Raw genomic sequence first — 17406 nt, forward strand, 5'->3', positions numbered from 1 at the left:
GAAATCTGTGTTCAATTTCCCCCCCCCCACCCTGAAGTTTGAGGAGGACTTCCTTCTCTTAGCCAAGACCCCAGGGCTGTGTCAGCCTGTGACTCAGAGGGACACATTTGTATTTGAGTGAAGTGAGGGTAGGTTCTGCCTGACTCCCTTCCTGAAACACCATGGTTTTATTTCACAAAAGAGGGTTTGATGGTGGGTAGCACATTCAAAGCTTGTGCCTGGGCATCTCTCTGTGTGAATAAAAGTCATCAGGGATAATGGCCCTTGAGGCAGAAAGATGTGATTCAGGCAGTAATGGAAGTAAGAGACTGGTCCAGATCCGGTAAGGCATTGAGTGAGCCAAAGCAAGGGTCGGATCTGCTTTATTCAAGGGATGTTGTCACATTACCAAAACATAGAAGGAGAGGATGCAGTTCACCAAACCTCAGGACAGGACATCTCAAAATGTTGGAGTCGCTGGAGGAGGCACTGGATCCTAACTTGCAATTCTGTGATGTCTGCCAACTGCTGAGGGTGTGGATGGGTAAAAATGGGAAGGGTACATGGGATATGGCTGCCCATCTTAGAAACAGGAGAACCCCCCCAACCTGGGTTACTTGTGGGGAGTTAGGGGTGACTGCACCTGAGCAATGGGGAGCACTTGGGTCCACCCTTCCCCTATGCTCTCATGGTGACTTCCTTCCGGGGCTCATGGCATGAGGTCAGGTGGACAGAGCAGGAGGGTTGGGAACCGCAGAGACCTCAGGGTCGGAAAAGAACATGTGTGGGACTTACTCCTTCCACTCAAACCCCTCCCTGGAGCAGGTGGGCTTGATCACTTAGTTTGCAGCTGATCCAGTGGTTATTGCCTGGTGGTGTAGCCCATCTCGCTGTTGTCCGAGTGAGTAAATTTGCCAGAGACCATCCAGCTGAGAGGTCTCTGCCCACCGAGACATGTAGGTAAGTTGTGCCCGGGGAGAAGTTCAGCACCAGCATCAGCACCACCCTTGGGCAGAGAGGGGCCTGGGACTTTGGTCACCAGGGTGAGGAAGTAGAGAAGCTCAGGGAAGTGGAGGTGTGATGGTGTGAACACAACCCCTTGTTCACTTTCTACCAGGCTCCCTTCCCTCCTCTGAACACACAGCTCAGACCAACTACCTCACTATAATGTTGCTGGAAACATAGACCTCACAGGCCTTGGCTCAGCCCCAAACCTTCCATTTCCAGTGGGAAATCCGTGGCAGGGCTTGAGGCATAGGTTAAAGAAATCCATCTGAGCCCCAGGGGGTAGGAGGAATGAAGAAACCCGGCCTCATTCAGGGCACCCCTGTTGCCTTTCCCCCTCATGCCCCTTCTTCAGCCTGGCCGACAGTGACAGCTGCTTTGGAGAGCCCTAGGCCCCAACCTGCCTGATTCTGCTACCTGTCCAACACCTGGGAAGATGCTCCCTCCCCGTCACATCCACACCCCACCAGCACCAGCCCCAGGTCTACCTCTGTCTCTGGACTCTTGAGGGAGATTTGCACAAACCAAGAATGTAGAGTAGGTGGGTCCTGAAGAGGGAACCTCGGGTGCTGAGCACAGTAATTTTGCCACAAAATGTCCAAGTCCTAATCCCTGCAGTTGGCTTTTATTTCCTTTGCGTGGTAACAGTGGCTTATGCTTGCAGATGGATTAAAGACTGCTACCCAGCTGACTTAATGTGGGGTAACTCACCTGCATTGGCCAGATCCGGTCAGGCACACTGGGGCTGCCAGATTTTTGTGCTTGTACAATATTGAAGGCCTGGTAAGTACTGCTCAGATGCAGATGAAGAACAGAATTGTAGTTTTGAATCCCTCTTTTGTTCCAATCCAATCACTTCTTCCTCCCTAGTCCTCTTGAGGTATCTGCCAGCCTGACTTTTACAATGATGATTCACCTTTTAAAAAGGATTTACTATTGCTTTTCCATAAAATAGCCCTTCCAAACATAAAAGGTTAATTACATTGAATTAAATATGAATTTAACAGACTATACATATACACGTTGTGGAGAGTGTAAGCCCTCAGTATCACAAATGATTATGAACCAATCAACCCATGTAACTATATTCAGGTGACATAAGTGTACATTGCACATCCAGAAGTCACCTATATGTTCTTTTCTCTGAGGAATCCAAATGGATAAATCTCCATACTGCCCGATTCCATTTACTTCACAGTCTTGAGGAGGCCAAACTATAGACACAAGAAAACAGACTGGGGATTGCCAGGGTCTCGGGCTTGAGATGAGGGGTTAAACTACCAAAGAGCATGAAACAATTTTGTAGCTGATGAAAATATTTTTTATGTTGATTGTAGTGGTGGTTCCATAATAGCATGTTTGCAGGCACTTAGATTTTGTGTGTAAATTAATTTCAATAAACCCATATTATTTAATAAATTGTAGAAAGTACATTTTGAGATGGCAATCAGAGAAGAAAAAGAAACAGAGGGATGCAGAACAGACTTTTGAACTCTGTGGGAGAAGGTGAGGGTGGGATGTTTCGAAAGAACAGCATGTATATTATCTGTGGTGAAACAGACCACCAGCCCAGGTGGGATGCATGAGTCAAGTGCTTGGGCCTGGTGGGCTGGGAAGACCCAGAGGAATCGGGTGGAAAGGGAGGTGGGATGGGGGACTGGGATGGGGAATACGTGTAACTCTATGGCTGATTCATATCAATGTATGACAAAACCCACTGAAAAAGAAAAAAAAAAAGAAACAAAGGGAATCCAAAATGGAAAAGGAAAATTAAAACTGTCACTGTTTGCAGATGACATGTTACTATACACTGGAAATCCTAAGGATGCCACCTGAAATCTACCAGAATTCATAAGTCAATTCAGTAAAGTTGCAGTGTACAAAAGCATTATATAGAAATCTGTTACATTTCTATCCTGCTCATGGGGTCCAATCCCAAAGAAGGGTAATGCCAAAGAACGTTCAAATTACAATACAATTGTGCTCATTTCACATGCTAGTACGTGAAAGTGAAAGTATTAGTTGCTCAGTCGTGTGTGACTCTTGGCAAACCCATGGACTGTAACCCACCAGGCTCCTCTGTTTATGGGTTTCTCCAGGCAAGAATACTGAAGCGAGAAGCCATTCCCCTTCTCCAGGGGATCTTCCTGACCCAGGGACCAGAACTCATGTTTCCTGCATTGCAGTCAGATTCTCTATCATCTGAGATGGGAGTACCAGACCAATTTACCTGTCTCCTGAGAAACCTGTATGCGGGTCAAGAAGCAACAGTTAGAACCAAACATGGAACAATGGACTGGTTCAAAATTGGGAAAGGAATACATCAAGGCTGTATTTTGTCACCCTGATTAAATAATCAGAATACATCATGTGAAATGCTGGGCTGGATGAGTCACAGGCTGAAATCAAGATTGCCAGGAGAAATAGCAATAACCTCAGATAGGCAGGGGATACCACTCTAGTGGCAGAAAACGGAGAGAAACTAAAGAGCCTCTTGATGAAGGTGAAAGAGGAGAGTGGAAAAGCTGGCTTAAAACTCAACATTCAAAAAACGAAGATCATGGCATCGGGTCCCATCACTTCCTGGCAAATAGATGGGGAAACAGTGGAAACAGTGACAGACTTTATTTTGGGGGGGCCCCAAAATCACTGCAGATGGTGACTGCAGCCATGAAATTAAAAGACGTTTGCTCCTTGGAAGAAAAGCTATGACCAACCTAGACAGCATATTAAAAAGCAGAGACATTACTTTGCCGACAAATGTCTGTCTAGTTAAAGGTATGGTTTTTCCAGTAGTCATGCATGGATGTGAGTCTTGGATTATAAAAATGCTGAGTGCCAAAGAATGACACTTTTGAACTCTCGTGTTGGAGAAGACTCTTTCGAGTCCCTTGGACTGCAAGGAGATCCAACCAGTCCATCCGAAAGGAAATCAGTCCTGAATATTCATTGGAAGGACTGATGCTGAAGCTGAAACCCCAATACTTTGGCCACCTGATGCGAAGAACTGACTCATTGGAAGAGACCCTGATACTGGGAACGATTGAAGGTGGGAGAAAAAGGGGACGACAGAGGATGAGGTGTTTGGATGGCATCACCGGCTGGATGGACATGAGTTTGAGTAAGTTCCGGGAGTTGGTGATGGACAGGGAAGCCTGGCGTTCTGCAGTCCATGGGATCATAAAGAGTCAGACATGACTGCACGACTAAACTGAACTGAACTGAACTTGGATTGGAAGAATCAATATTGTAACATGTCCACGGTACCCATGGTAATCTACGGATTTCAGTGCAATCCCTATTAAGTTACCAATGGCATTTTTCACACAACTGGAACAAATAATTTTCAAAATGGCATGGAAACACAAACAGCTCTGAATTGTGGAAACAATCTTAAGAAAGAAGAATATAGTTGTAGAAATTATGCTCCCTGACCTTAGACTGTGCTACAAAGATACAGTAATCAAAACAGCATGGTACCAGCACAAAGACAGACACAAAGATCAATGTTACAGGGTAGAAAGCCCAGAAATAAACCCATGCACTTATGGTCAATTACTCTGTGACAAAGGAGGCAAGAATATACAATGGAGAAAAGAGAGTCTCTTCAGAAGGTGGTGTGGGAAAACTACTTCAAAATAGCCAAGACATGGAAGTAACCTAAATGTCCATCAACAGAGGAATGAAGAGAGAAGATGTGATATAAATATACATATACATACACACACATAAATATGTCTATATATCTATATCTATACACACATACATACACACGTGGAATAGAATGGGTAAAGAAGATGTGTGTGTATATATATATATATGCATACAATGGAATATTAGCCATAAAAAAGAAAGAAATAATGCCATCTGCATCAACATGGATGGACCTAGAGATGATCGTTCTTTATAGAGTTTTGTTTTCTGTCAAACATCAACATGAATCAGCCACAGGTATACATATTCCCCTCCCTCTTGAACCTCCCTCCCATCTCCTTCTCTACCCTGCCCCTCTAGGTTGATACAGAGCCCCTGTTTGAGTTCCCTGAGACATACAGCAAATTCCCATTGGCCATCTATTTTACATATGGTAATGTAAGTTTCCATGTTACTCTCTCCATACATCTCACCCTCTCCTCCCCTCTCCCCATGTCCATAACTCTGTTCTCTATATCTGTTTCTCCATTGCTGCCCTGCAAATAAATTCATTGGTATCATCTTTCTAGATTCCATATATATGCATCAGTGTATACAATATTTATTTTTCTCTTTCTGACTTATTTCTCTCTGTATAATAGGCTCTAGGTTTTTCCACCACATTAGAACTGATTCAAATGCATTCCTTTTTGTGGCTGAGTATTATTTCATTGTGTATATGTACTACAGCTTCGTTACCCATGCATCAGTCGATGGACATCTAGGTTGCTTCCGTGTCCTAGCTATTGTGAACAGTGCTGCAATGGACATTGGGGTACATGTGTCTTTTTCAATTTTGGTGTCCTTAGGGTATATGCCTAGGAGTGGGATTGCTGTGTCACATGGTGGTTTTACTCCTACTTCTTAAAGGAATCTCCATACCGTCTTCACTAGTGACTGTGTCAATTTACATTCCTACCAACAGTGCAAGAGGTGTCCCTTTTCTCCACACCCTCTCCAGCATTTATTGTTTGTAGACTTTTTGATGATGGCCATTCTGACCGGTGTGAGGTGATATCTCATTGTAGTTTTGATTTGCATTTCTCTAATAATGAGTGATGCTGAGCATCTTTTCATATGTTTGTTAGCCATCTGTATGTCTTCTTTGGAGAAATGCCCGTTTAGGTCTTTGCCCCACTTTTTGATTGGGTTGTTTGTTTCTCTGGTATTGACTTGTATGAGCTGGTTGTATATTTTGGAAATTAATCCTTTGTCAGTTGTTTCATTTGCTAATATGTTTTCCCATTCTGAGCATTGTCATTTCACCTTGTTGATAGTTTCCTTTGCTGTGCAAAAGCTTTTAAGTTTAATTAGGTCCCACTTGTTTATTTTTGTTTTTATTTCCATTAGTCTAGGAGCTGGTCATGGAGGATCTTGCTTTGACTTATGTCATTGAGTGTTCTGCCTATGTTTTCCTCTAAGAGTTTTATAGTTTCTGGCTTTACATTTAGGTCTTTAATCTATCTTGAATTTATCTTTGTGTATGGTGTTTAGGAAGTGTTCTACTTTCATTCTTTTACATGTTGATCGCTACAACATCTTAAGCAGTTTTCAAACTTAGAAAATTTAACTTTGAAGCAATACAATTATCTACTGAAGTCACTCATTCAAAATCCACATGTCCCCAAACTGTTCTTTGTCACTATATTTTTAATTCTGCTTCCAATCAAAGAACATGCATTGCATTCAGTTTTCGTGTCTCTTTAGTGTCCTTTAAACTAGAACAATTTCCCAGACATTTTTTGGTCATGTGTGACATCACCTTTCACTGTTTAGTATGATACTGATGGTGGGCTTGTCATATATGGTCTTTAATATGTTGAAGTATGTTCCTTCTATACCCAGCTTGTTCAGCATTTTTATCCTGAAGTGATGTATTTTGCCAAATGCTTTTTCTTCATATATCAAAGAGATCATATGATTCTAAGTTTTCACTTTTTAATGTGGTATATCACACTTACTGATTTAAATAGGTTGAACCACCCTCGCCTCTCAGGGATAATTCTCACTTGGTCATGGTATATACTTCTTTTCATGTGCTGTTGAGTTTGGCCTGCTATTTTGTTAAGAATTTCAGTGACATCAGTGACATTAGTCTATAGTTTTCTTGTAGTGTCTTTCTCTGACCTTGGTATCAGATAACACTGGCCTTGTGAAATGAGTTCAGAAGTATTTCACCCTTTTTAGTTTTCTGGAAGAGTTTGAGAAAGACTGGCATTAATTCTTCCTTAAATGATCGGTAGAATTCACAATTGAAACCACCTGGTCTTGGCCTTTTCTTTGCTGAGAGGTGTTTTATTTTGCCTTCACTGATTTGATCTCCTTGCTCATAATTGGTCTGTTCGTATTTTCTATTTCTACATGATTCAGTCTTGGTAAAGTGCATGTTTCTAGAAATTTATCCATTCCTAGATTTCTAGTTTGATGGTGTATGACTGTTCATAATTGTCTCTCACAATCTTTGTATTGCTGTGGTGTCATTGTAATGTCTCTTCTTTCATTTCTGATTTTATTTGTTTGAACTCTTTTTTCTGAGTTAATTTAGTAACAAGTTTGTCAATTTTGTTTATCATTTCAAAAAGCCAGCTCTTATTTTCATTGATCTTTTCTATTCATTCTCTGGTCTCCATTTCAATTTTTTTTCTTCTCTGATCTTTGTTGTTTCCTTCTATCTCTAACTTTGCACTTAGCTTTTTCTTTTTTTCCCTTATTCCACAAGGTTGTTTATTTGGTAACTTTCTTGTTTCTTTTTTTAAAAAAATATAATTTCATTCCCATGTATTTATTTTTGGCCAAGCTTGGTCTCCGTTGATGTGCAGGCTTTTCTCCAGTAGCAGCAAATGGGGGCTCCTCTCTAGTTGTGGTGTGCAGGCCCCCGGTTGCAGTGGCTTCTCTTGTCGTGGAGCACAGGCTCATAGTTGTAGTGCACAGGCTTGGTTGCTCTGCGGCTTGTGGGATTCTCCCAGATCAGGGCATGAACCTGTGTATCCTGCATTGGCAAGCAGATTCTTTTCCACTGAGCCAACGGAGAATCCCTCTTTCTTGTTTCTTAATGTATTCATTTATCATTATAAACTTCTTTCTTAGGCCTGCTTTTGTAGTACATTGTGGTTCTGTTTTCATTTGTTTCGAGATATTCTTAAATATACCATTTTACTTCTTCTTTGACCCGTTAGTTGCTCAGGAGTGTGCTATTTAATATCCAGATATTTGTGAATTTTCCAGCTTTGTTCCTGTTACTGATTTCTCGTTTCATGCCATTGTACTCACAAAAGATACTTGGTGTGGTTTCAATCTTCTTAAATTTAATTAGAGATATTTCAGGAGCTATCATATGATCCATCCTGGAAGAGGTTCCATTTGCCCTTGAGAAGAATTTGTTCTGCTGCTGTGAGATGGAATGTTGTATAATTCTGTTAAGTCCATCTGGGCTACAGTATGGTTCAAGCCCATTTCCTCTTTCCTTTTGTTGATCTCATGTGGGTAATCTATCCATTGTGGAAGTGGAATATTCAAATCCCCTATTATTGTCGTGTTGTTACCTATTTAGCTGTTCAGATCTGTCAGTATTTGCTCAATATACACAGGTGTTCCAATGGTGGGTGGATATATATTAATATTCACAATCCTTGTATCATCTCGATGAACTGACACCCTTTATCATTATATAATGACTTTTTTTTGTCTCAAATTACCATTTTTGGCTTAAAGCCTATTTTGTCTGATATTGGTGTGGCTACTCCTGCTCTCTTTTGTTTACCACTTTCATGGAATACCTTTCACCATGCCTTCACTTTGAGCATATGTATGAGCTTAAACCTGAAGTGAGTCTCCTGTAGGCAGCAGTGCAGTTGTGCACAATTTTTCAGTGTTTTTTTTTTTTTTAATCCATCCATCCACTCTATTCCTTTTGCTGGAGAACTAAATCCAGTTACATTTAGAGTAATTATCGATAGGTAAGATTTTAGTACTTAATGCCCCTGTCCCTTTTGGGGACCTAATTAAAATTAAATGCTTCTGCACAACTCAGCAAACTATAAGCAAGGTGAAAAGACAGCCTTCAGAATGAGAGAAAATAATAGCAAATGAAGCAACGGACAAAGAATGAATCTCAAAAAGATACAAGCAACACTTGCAGCTCGATTCCAGAAAAATAAATGACCTGATCAAAAAGTGAGCCAAAGAACTAAAGAGGCATTTCTTCAATGAAGACATACAGATGGCTAACAAACATATGAAAAGATGCTCAACAGCACTCATTATCAGAGAAATGCAAATCAAAACCACAAGGAGGTACCATTTCACGCCAATCAGAATGGCAGCTATCTAAAGTGTACAAGCAATAAATGCTGGAGAGGGTGTGGAGGATAGGGAACCCTCTTTCACTGTTGGTGGGAATGCAAACTAGTGCAACCACTATGGAGAACTGTGTGGAGATTCCTTAAAAAACTGGAAATAGAACTGCCATATGACACAGCAATCCCGCTGCTGGTCATACACACTGAGGAAACCAGAATTGAAAGAGACATGTGTACGCCAATTTTCACCACAACACTGTTTTTAATAGCCAGGACATGGAAACAAGCTAGATGTCCATCAGCAGACGAATGGATAAGAAAGCTGTGCTACATATACACAATGGAATATTACTCAACCATTAAAAAGAATACATTTAAATCAGATCTAATGAGATGGATGAAACTGGAGCCCATTATACAGAGTGAAGGAAGCCAGAAAGAAAAACACCAATAGAGTATACTAATGCATATATAGGGAATTTAGAAAGAAGAAACAGTAACCCTGTATGCGAGACAGCAAATGACACACAGATGCATTGAACAGTCTTTTGGACTCTATGGGAGAGGGCGAGGGTGGGATGCTATGGGAGAATGGCACTGAAACATGTAAATTATCAATGTGAAACGAATCGCCAGTCCAGGTTTGATGCATGATACAGGATGCTCGGGGCTGGTGTACTGGGATGGGGAGGGAGGTGGGAGGGGGGATCATGATGGGGAACACATGCACACCCGTGGCAGATTCAGTCAATGTATGGCAAACCAATACAATGTTGTAAAGTAAAATTAATTAATCAATTAATTTAAAAAAAGGTGAATCATCACTGGAAAAGTCAGGCTGGCAGATACCTCAAGAGGACTAGGGAGGAAGAAGTGATTGGATTGGAACAAAAGGGGGGTTCAAACCTACAGATCTGTTCTTCATCTGCATCTGAGCAGTACTTACCAGGCCTTCACTATTGCACAAGCACAAGGGCACCAAGAACAACACAGTCATTCAAACACTCGGAGGGCCCAGGAACTGGGATAGTTACCCAGGGATAGTCAAGGTGGAAAATCTGGCAGCCCCAGTGTGCCCGGGCAAATCTGGCCAATGCAGGTGAGACTCACCTCACATTAAGTCAGCTGAGTAGCAGCCTTTATTGCATCTGCAAGCATAACCCACTGTTATGACACAAGGGAAAATACAAGCCAACTGCAGGGATTAGGACTTGGACATCTTTGGGCAAGATTACTGTGCTCACCACCCTAGGCTCCCTCTTCAGGACTCACCTAGTCTACCTTCTCGGTTTGTGCCAATCTCCCTCAAGAGTCCAGAGAGAGAGGTAGACCTGGGGCTGGTGCTGGTGGGGTGTGGGTGTGATGCGGAGGGAGCATCTTCCCAGGTGTTGGACAGGTAGCAGAATCAGGCAGGTTGGGGCCTAGGGCTCTCCAAAGCAGCTGTCACTGTTTCCCAGGCTGGAGAAGGGGCATGAGTGGGAAAGGCAACAGGTGTGCCCTGAATGAGGCCAGGTTTCTTCATTCCTCCTACCCCCTGGCGCCCAGATGGATTTCTTTAACCTATGCCTCAGGCCCTGCCACAGATTTCCCACTGGAAGTGGAAGGCTTGGGGCTGAGTCAAGGCCTGTGATGTCTATGTTTCCAGCAACATTATAGTGAGGTAGTTGGTCTGAACTGTGTGCTCAGAGGAGGGAAGGGAGCCTGGCAAAAAGTGAATGAGGGGTTGTGTTCACGCCCTTGCACCTCCACTTCCCTGAGCTTCTCTACTTCCTCACCCTGGTGACCAAAGTCCCGGGTCCCTCTCTGCCCAAGGGTGGTGCTGATGCTGGTGCTGGACTTCTCCCCGGGCACAACTTACCTACGTGTCTCGGTGGCCAGAACCTCAGCTGGACGGTCTCTGCCAAATTAACTCACTCGGACAACAGCGAGATGTGCCACACCACCAGGCAATAAATACTGGATCACTGTAAATTAAGTGATCAAGCCCACCTGCTCTGGGGAGGGGTCTGAGTGGAAGTTGTAAGTCCCACCCATGTTCTTTTCTGACCCTGAGGTCTGCGACTGTCCCAAACCTCGTGCTCTGTCCACCTGAACTCATGCCATGAGCCCCGGAAGGAAGTCACCATGAGAACATGGGGGAAGGGCGGACTGAAGTGCTCCCCATTGCTCAGTTGTAGTCACCCCTAACTCCCCACAAGTAAACCAGCTTACGGGAATGGGGGGGGGGGCGCGGTTCTCCTGTTTCTAAGATGGGCAGCTATGTCCCCGGTACCATTTCAATTTTCACTCATCCACACCCTCAGCTGTTGGCAGACACCACAGAATTGCAAGTTAGGATGCAGTGCCTCCTCCAGTGACTCCAACATTTTGAGATGTCCTGTCCTGAAGTTTGGTGAACTGCATCCTCCCCTTCTGTTTTGGGAACGTGACAACACCCCTTGAATAAAGGCGATCTGACCCTTGCTTTGGCTCACTCAATGCCTTACCGGATCTGGACCAGTCTCTACTTCCATTACTGCCTGAATCACATCTTTCTGCCTTAAGGGGCATTATCTCTGATGACTTTTATTCACAGAGAGATGCCCAGGCACAAGCTTTGAATGTGCTACCTACCATCATACCCTCTTTTGTGAAATAAAACCATGGTCTTTCAGGAAGGGAGTCAGGCAGAACCTACCCTCACTTCACTCAAATACAAATGTGTCCCTCTGAGTCACAGGCTGACACAGCCCTGGGGTCTTGGCTAAGAGAAGGAAGTCCTCGCCAAACTTCAGGGTGGGGGGGGGAAATTGAACATGGATTTCACTCTGTCTTGGGTGCCCTAACAAGTAGTCTGGCAGACTGAGCTGGGACACTCCGGGAAATAGCATTTGCAGGAAAATCTATGTCATGGGGCTGATGGAACAGTATTTGATGGAGGCCCTGTAAGAACACAGACTTACCAACCATACTTGTCATAGAGCCTGACAGGCCCCTTTCCACCCAAGAGCAGAGAGACATCCAGGCTGCAGGAGTGTAGGCTGGTCAGCTGGCTAGGGCAGGGAGGATATGAAAGCTCCAAGGACTGGACCATCCATCTCTAGCTGTCAGGGTGCACTCTGCCCCAGATTGGCACCAGACGCCTCTCCTGACTTCCAGCTCAGCAACTAACCTGAGCTTTTCTCCTGTGTTCCCTGTACCTTCACTCCTGCTCCCCAGTTCACTGGGTCCAAGATTCATCCTCATGCCCTTTACTGAACCCGAGGAAGTGGGAGCAAAAGTTTTGGTGCCTGAGTCTCAGGGGTGAGTGCTAAACAGGAGAGGGGGAGAGTATGCAGGTTCCTGCTTGCAAGCTGGTACTGGGGGGTGGGGTGGTGATCCACTGAGAGGGTAGGGCCCAGGAAGGGGGAAGATGAGCAAACCTGTGCCTGTTACCACCTGCTTAAGTAAACATGCAGGCAAGGTCATGGATGACAAGCCAGGGGAGGGATCGAGGGTGCTCTGACAGGAAAGCAGAGTGGTCAGGGTAAGCAGGACAATGAGTGCAGTGAGGGAAGGGTGAAAGACTGGAGCTCTGTAAGGGGGTCATGAGTTCCTTCCGACAGGGAAGCAGAATGGCAGCAATGAATGGAAACTGCTAAACACCAGACGAGGATGTTTAGAGAACCAGAAGAAGGCCCTCAGGGAAAAGGGAGGACATGCCAATGTGGCCAGACAGAGCCAACACAGAACACAGACTCGGGGGCTCCGCTTGTCTGATGGCCTGGATGGTAGCAGAGGCTGACCCAGAGTCCCCAACACAGATTCCAGAGGTACTATTCTGGAAAATGTTCTGAGGTGGAACAGCTCTCCAGCAGACCTCCTCCCACTCCTTTAACCCCTACCCCCCAGAGACAGGGAAGAACACAGAACATGAGAAGTCCTTTAATCAAACAATGATGTGACACTGGGGTAGAGAGGGGGCAAAACAAGGGGCACAGGATGCCCTGGTGGAGGCAGAACGAGAGGCAGCAAGCTTGGCCGCAGCTCGCAGGCCCCAGAAGTAACAGCTGCTCATCTTGCAGGAAGATATTGGGCTCAACCTGTAAAACAGTAGAGTCAGGGAAGAGCCTCAGGCCACGGCCAGCCCACAGTCCTGCTCAACAGCCAATGTTGTGGGAAGGGGTATGCAGTGTGTAACACTCACTTCAAACGATCTGGAACTTCTCAGCCAGGTACCACTTGGAGGCTGCAACAGGGAAAGGCATAAACAGGTGCTCCAGACAGACGAACACAGAAGCCCGAACCCCTGTCCCCGTGGGAAACCACCTAGCCCTGCAACCTGAAACACACATACCCCCAGCCCCGATGCAAAGAGCTCTGGGCCTGATCACTCCCCACTACCGGAATTAAATGTGGAGCCATTTCCTAAAAGGAAACATAATGTGCCAGCAGCTCTCAAGCTTGGGGCCACACCCGAACCTTTCAAAAACTGTCTCGCAAACAATCCAACAAGACCCTTAAAGACCACAACAGATCAACAAGGCATCTCTACAAGTCCTATCAGAAGGAGCTGTCTAGGACTCGTGTGACTGGCAGAGTATGCACGCAGTCCACACAGTACTTTGCTTTTTGTCCGCACACCCAGCTGGACATGCACCACATGCTCCAGGGACAGGCTTGATAGGTTCTCCTCCCCACAGGAATGCTGAACCCTACGAGGCCCCCTGCACCTGCAGCCCACCTCACCCCAAGGGCCCACCCCACTTCTGCACTAAGAACCCGCTGCTCTCTGTCCCTGGTTCCTCATACCAAGTTGCTCCTTAAGGTCGTCTATTTCTCTCTGTAGCACCAGACACTAGGCCAGCAGACAAAGGAGGAAGAGAAATGGTTAGTATACACCCACCTCCCCTCTCCTCCTCCTCTCCTCTCCCCCAGGCCCTCCATCCCAAAGCCAGGTGTTAGACTGGCAAGCAAAAGACGTTCCTCAGTGGAAAGGAGATGGGCTCCCTCCCTGCGGTGTGGGATGGGATGGGGGTGGGGGACCCACACATGTCAGTTGAACTTGGACCCAGATCCCACAATGGGGTTTGCGTGTGCATATCCAGGAGCCAGAAGAAGCATTACCCGAGGACAGCCCTGTCTTCCAGGTGGCTGTGGCTGCCTTTTCAGTCTTGGGGAATGGTCAGTTGGTTCCTGGTCACCTGACAGGGAAAGGACACACAATCCAGCTTCCCAGGTACCCGGTGAGGTGGAAAGGCCCAGGCCGGGTCTAATGTAAGGTGAGGCAGTACCACCCTCTGCTAGCATTGGACATCCCCTGCTCTGCCCGGCAGGCAGCCCAAACCTTCTCTCTGGGCCTGCACCTCCTATTCCTCAGGGGCAGCGATTTCACCACAATGGTCACCAAAGACTGTGGTTCTGGGTTCCAGTCTCCCAGAGCAGCAGCCACAGCCAGCACCTGGGAGACCAATGTGGGCAAACAGCACTTCACAGAAAAGGTTATTTGCATACAGGTCGAAGCCCAGAGTAGCTGTTGGAGCACTGCCACCGATCACCCCTGTCAAACAAATCCCACACAGAAGGTGATGGGACCAGGTCCAGCCCTGGTGACACCCTGTTTCTCATGGGAGAAGCGGACTGGGAGCAAGGTTGAGCCCCCAGAAGAGAGAGGAAGAGTCAGAGACAGAGGTTTCTGCCCTCACCCCTGGCCCCCTCCTCCCACATCATAACCCAGGACACTCACCTGAGGGGCCAGGCCCTCTGGGCCTGACCTCTCCCTTGTTCATGGCCACGGGCTCTGAGTTTCCTGAATCCTGTGTGCCTCTGATGTTGAGGTTGGTGCTGCTGGGTTCTCCATGATGCACCCATGGAGAAGATGGCCATGGCCTGTCAGTGGTCAGCTAAAAACAAAGATTTCTCACTGATCTGGAGTAAGGATGTGTGTATGCACACGCGTGTGTGTACCAGTGCATTTATATGTCTATGCCTGTGTGTGCGAGCGCTCATGTGATTCAAGACAGAGCTGAGGCAGGGAACTGGAAAGAGAATTGAAAGGCTGATCTCTTTAGCACATTCTCTGTCAGTCAGCCCCAGCAGGCAGAGCTGAGCTTGGGACAGCAGTGTGGCACTGAGAAAACCTGGGGCCCCTGCAAGGAAGGCTTGGGGAACAGCTACAAAGTAGGATTCAAGATAGTGATGCGTCTAAACACCGAAGTTCTGTGAAGCTTTTAGAGGGTCCCCTCAAATCCATTCAGCTACCAGCTCTCCCTTCCACTCCAGCCCCAGCTTCGTGGAGGAGGCTGGAAACAGGCCAAGAGTGGAAAGCCGAGCCCAGCACACCCAAAGTGCTACCTTAACGTTTGTCCCTAGTAAAAGGACCCCAATCAGGCATCCTAATGACCCAGTGACCGAGGGCCACCCAATGGCGACCCCTGAGGGATAGAGAGAGGGACAAGGGGTGAAGACCTGTGCCCTGGGGAGGGTAGGAGGCGTAAGAGTGGGGAGAGAGGAGGGGCCTGGCCTACTCACTTGGCCCTTTGGGAATGAATCTCTACTTGGGTCGTTGTCTTCTCCGGACACCACCATTACTGCCACCGACTCCTGGGCCCGCCTAGCCACGGGTTTCTTCCCAGCGACGGTGTGCTTGGACTCTTTCGCTTCCCAAGGGACCAAGGCATACTTCTTGGACCTCCCGAGGAGCGGGATGCCGGAGATTGCGGGGAAGGTGGCCGGTTCCAGGGGAGTGGCCGAGATTCCCTGCCCCCAGGAAGGGAAGGTTCTCCCCAAGGCAGGTTTGGAGACGCCCCCAAGGGATTTCTTCTCCTGGACCCCCTTCCTCCTAGGCATGGGCCGCAGCCCGCTGCCGGTAGAGGAACTGCAGTAGCTGATGTTACTGCTACTCCCGGGTAGCTGGGCAGGCTGCTCCCCGTCACCCAGGGCGCACTCTGCATTTTCTTAGGGGGAGAGGCGTCATCCCGCTCTGCATCGCCCTGCCTGCCCTCAACCGAAATTAATCCTCGCGGAGCCGAGGATAGGCAAGTGCCTGGCATATTAAGGAGATTCTCCCTGCCTTGGACATTCGAGCGTCGGGGTGTGTTCCCGGGATCCTCGGGTCTGTTTAGCTTCACGTGGCCTCCGTCTTTGGGAGAAATGCTCACCCTCATCAGCTCTCTCTCTCACCGAACACATCAGAGGACTCAGGGTTGGACAGCAGCCTGGCTGGGCTTTCTGAGGGAGGCCACTGGTGATCCACAGCCACGTTCAACCTACTCTTAGTGCCTCTCTTAGCATTCCCCCAGGCCCGGCCCTCCTTGGGCCCGCCAACCTGGAGAGGGACGGCACCAGCCTGTGCGGCCTCCCCACACCTCTGGGGGGCACCGCCTCGACTGGGGGGACACGCCTTGAAGTCCCAGAAGGCAGACACTTCGCCGACCACGTTGCTCTCCTGGAAAAGGTATCTGCGGGTGTTCAGAACGCTCAGGTCGGTCAGCTGCTGCAGGATGGCCGCCACTGACTCGTCAGCCAGCTGCAGGGCGTCCCCCTGGTCGTCGGCCAGGGAGCCAGGCCGGCGTTCGCGGCCCTGCAGCACCGGCGCTCCCGCTTCCAGCACCTCCAGCTCTGACTCGAAGCCTTCAGGGTCTGGGAAGCCATTCCCGCCCTCACCCTCGCTGCTTTGCGGTGCCCCTGGCTCAGGGCCGGGGCCGGGTCCCCGCGGGGCTCTGGAGCTGGCCTTAAGGCCGCTGGTCTGCTCTCCGTGCTCTGAGCCGAAACCCGCTCCCAAAACAGATACCTCACCACCTGGGGAGCTCATGTCGCCATCTGGGTGGCCGCCGGATCAGGGGCGGCGACCATTTATCAACCGGGTCGCGGTGGCGGCGGTCAGGGCAGGTGTGGCGGGCGGCGTCTGGAGCTCGCCGTCAAGCATGCTGGAGATGGCCGCAAATGACGCGAGGTTTTCAGCGCGCCAGCCCTGCCGCCTCCTCATTGGTCCGGTTCCTGCCAACCAGCACGCGCCTTGTTTGGCCGTCCCCTCGAGGTGTAACCAATGGGGTCGAGGGCCTCCGCTGGCTTGCTGCCAAGTCCAAGGGCCGTCCGGGCAGTTGGCGAGTTGGCGGGTGAATGTGACGCTGCGAGTATACCTCTGTCAAGCCTCTCGTCCCACCTCCTCCAAGTGCTTAACGATTCCGAGAGTGGGAGAGTTTAGCGGCAAACCTCTGTGGCGGTGGTGCAAGAAATCCATTTGGGAGGTAATTTCGCAGAATCTGTGAAAAGCAACTTATACAGCAGAGACCCCGTGCCCGGCACTCTTCTAAGTGCTGTATGTAAGTAGTAGTGGTTCTTTGTGACGCTCCCAGGACTCTAGTACTAATGATTAGCAGCCTAAGGTTCAGCCACTGACCCACGGTCGTTTGGCCCATGGGGATCAGTGGTAGAATTGAAGCCAAGCAATCTGACTCCAGAGTCCCTGCTT

The 17406-nt window shown here is 47.7% G+C and overlaps 1 protein-coding gene across 1 annotated transcript; it reads right to left on the reverse strand.

Moving 5' to 3' along the window:
* Positions 1 to 15176: 15176 nt before the first annotated feature.
* LOC136154487 (uncharacterized protein CXorf49 homolog) lies at positions 15177 to 16746 on the reverse strand. Its single transcript, XM_065916747.1, has 3 exons — positions 16116 to 16746; positions 15491 to 15889; positions 15177 to 15235 (listed from the first exon to the last, which is right to left on the reverse strand). Exons 1-3 carry the CDS (start codon positions 16744 to 16746, stop codon positions 15177 to 15179), a joined length of 1089 nt encoding a protein of 362 aa, XP_065772819.1.
* Positions 16747 to 17406: the final 660 nt, after the last annotated feature.

The sequence above is a fragment of the Muntiacus reevesi genome, chromosome X (genome assembly GCF_963930625.1).
Source record: "Muntiacus reevesi chromosome X, mMunRee1.1, whole genome shotgun sequence".
Classification (NCBI taxonomy): domain Eukaryota; kingdom Metazoa; phylum Chordata; class Mammalia; order Artiodactyla; family Cervidae; genus Muntiacus; species Muntiacus reevesi.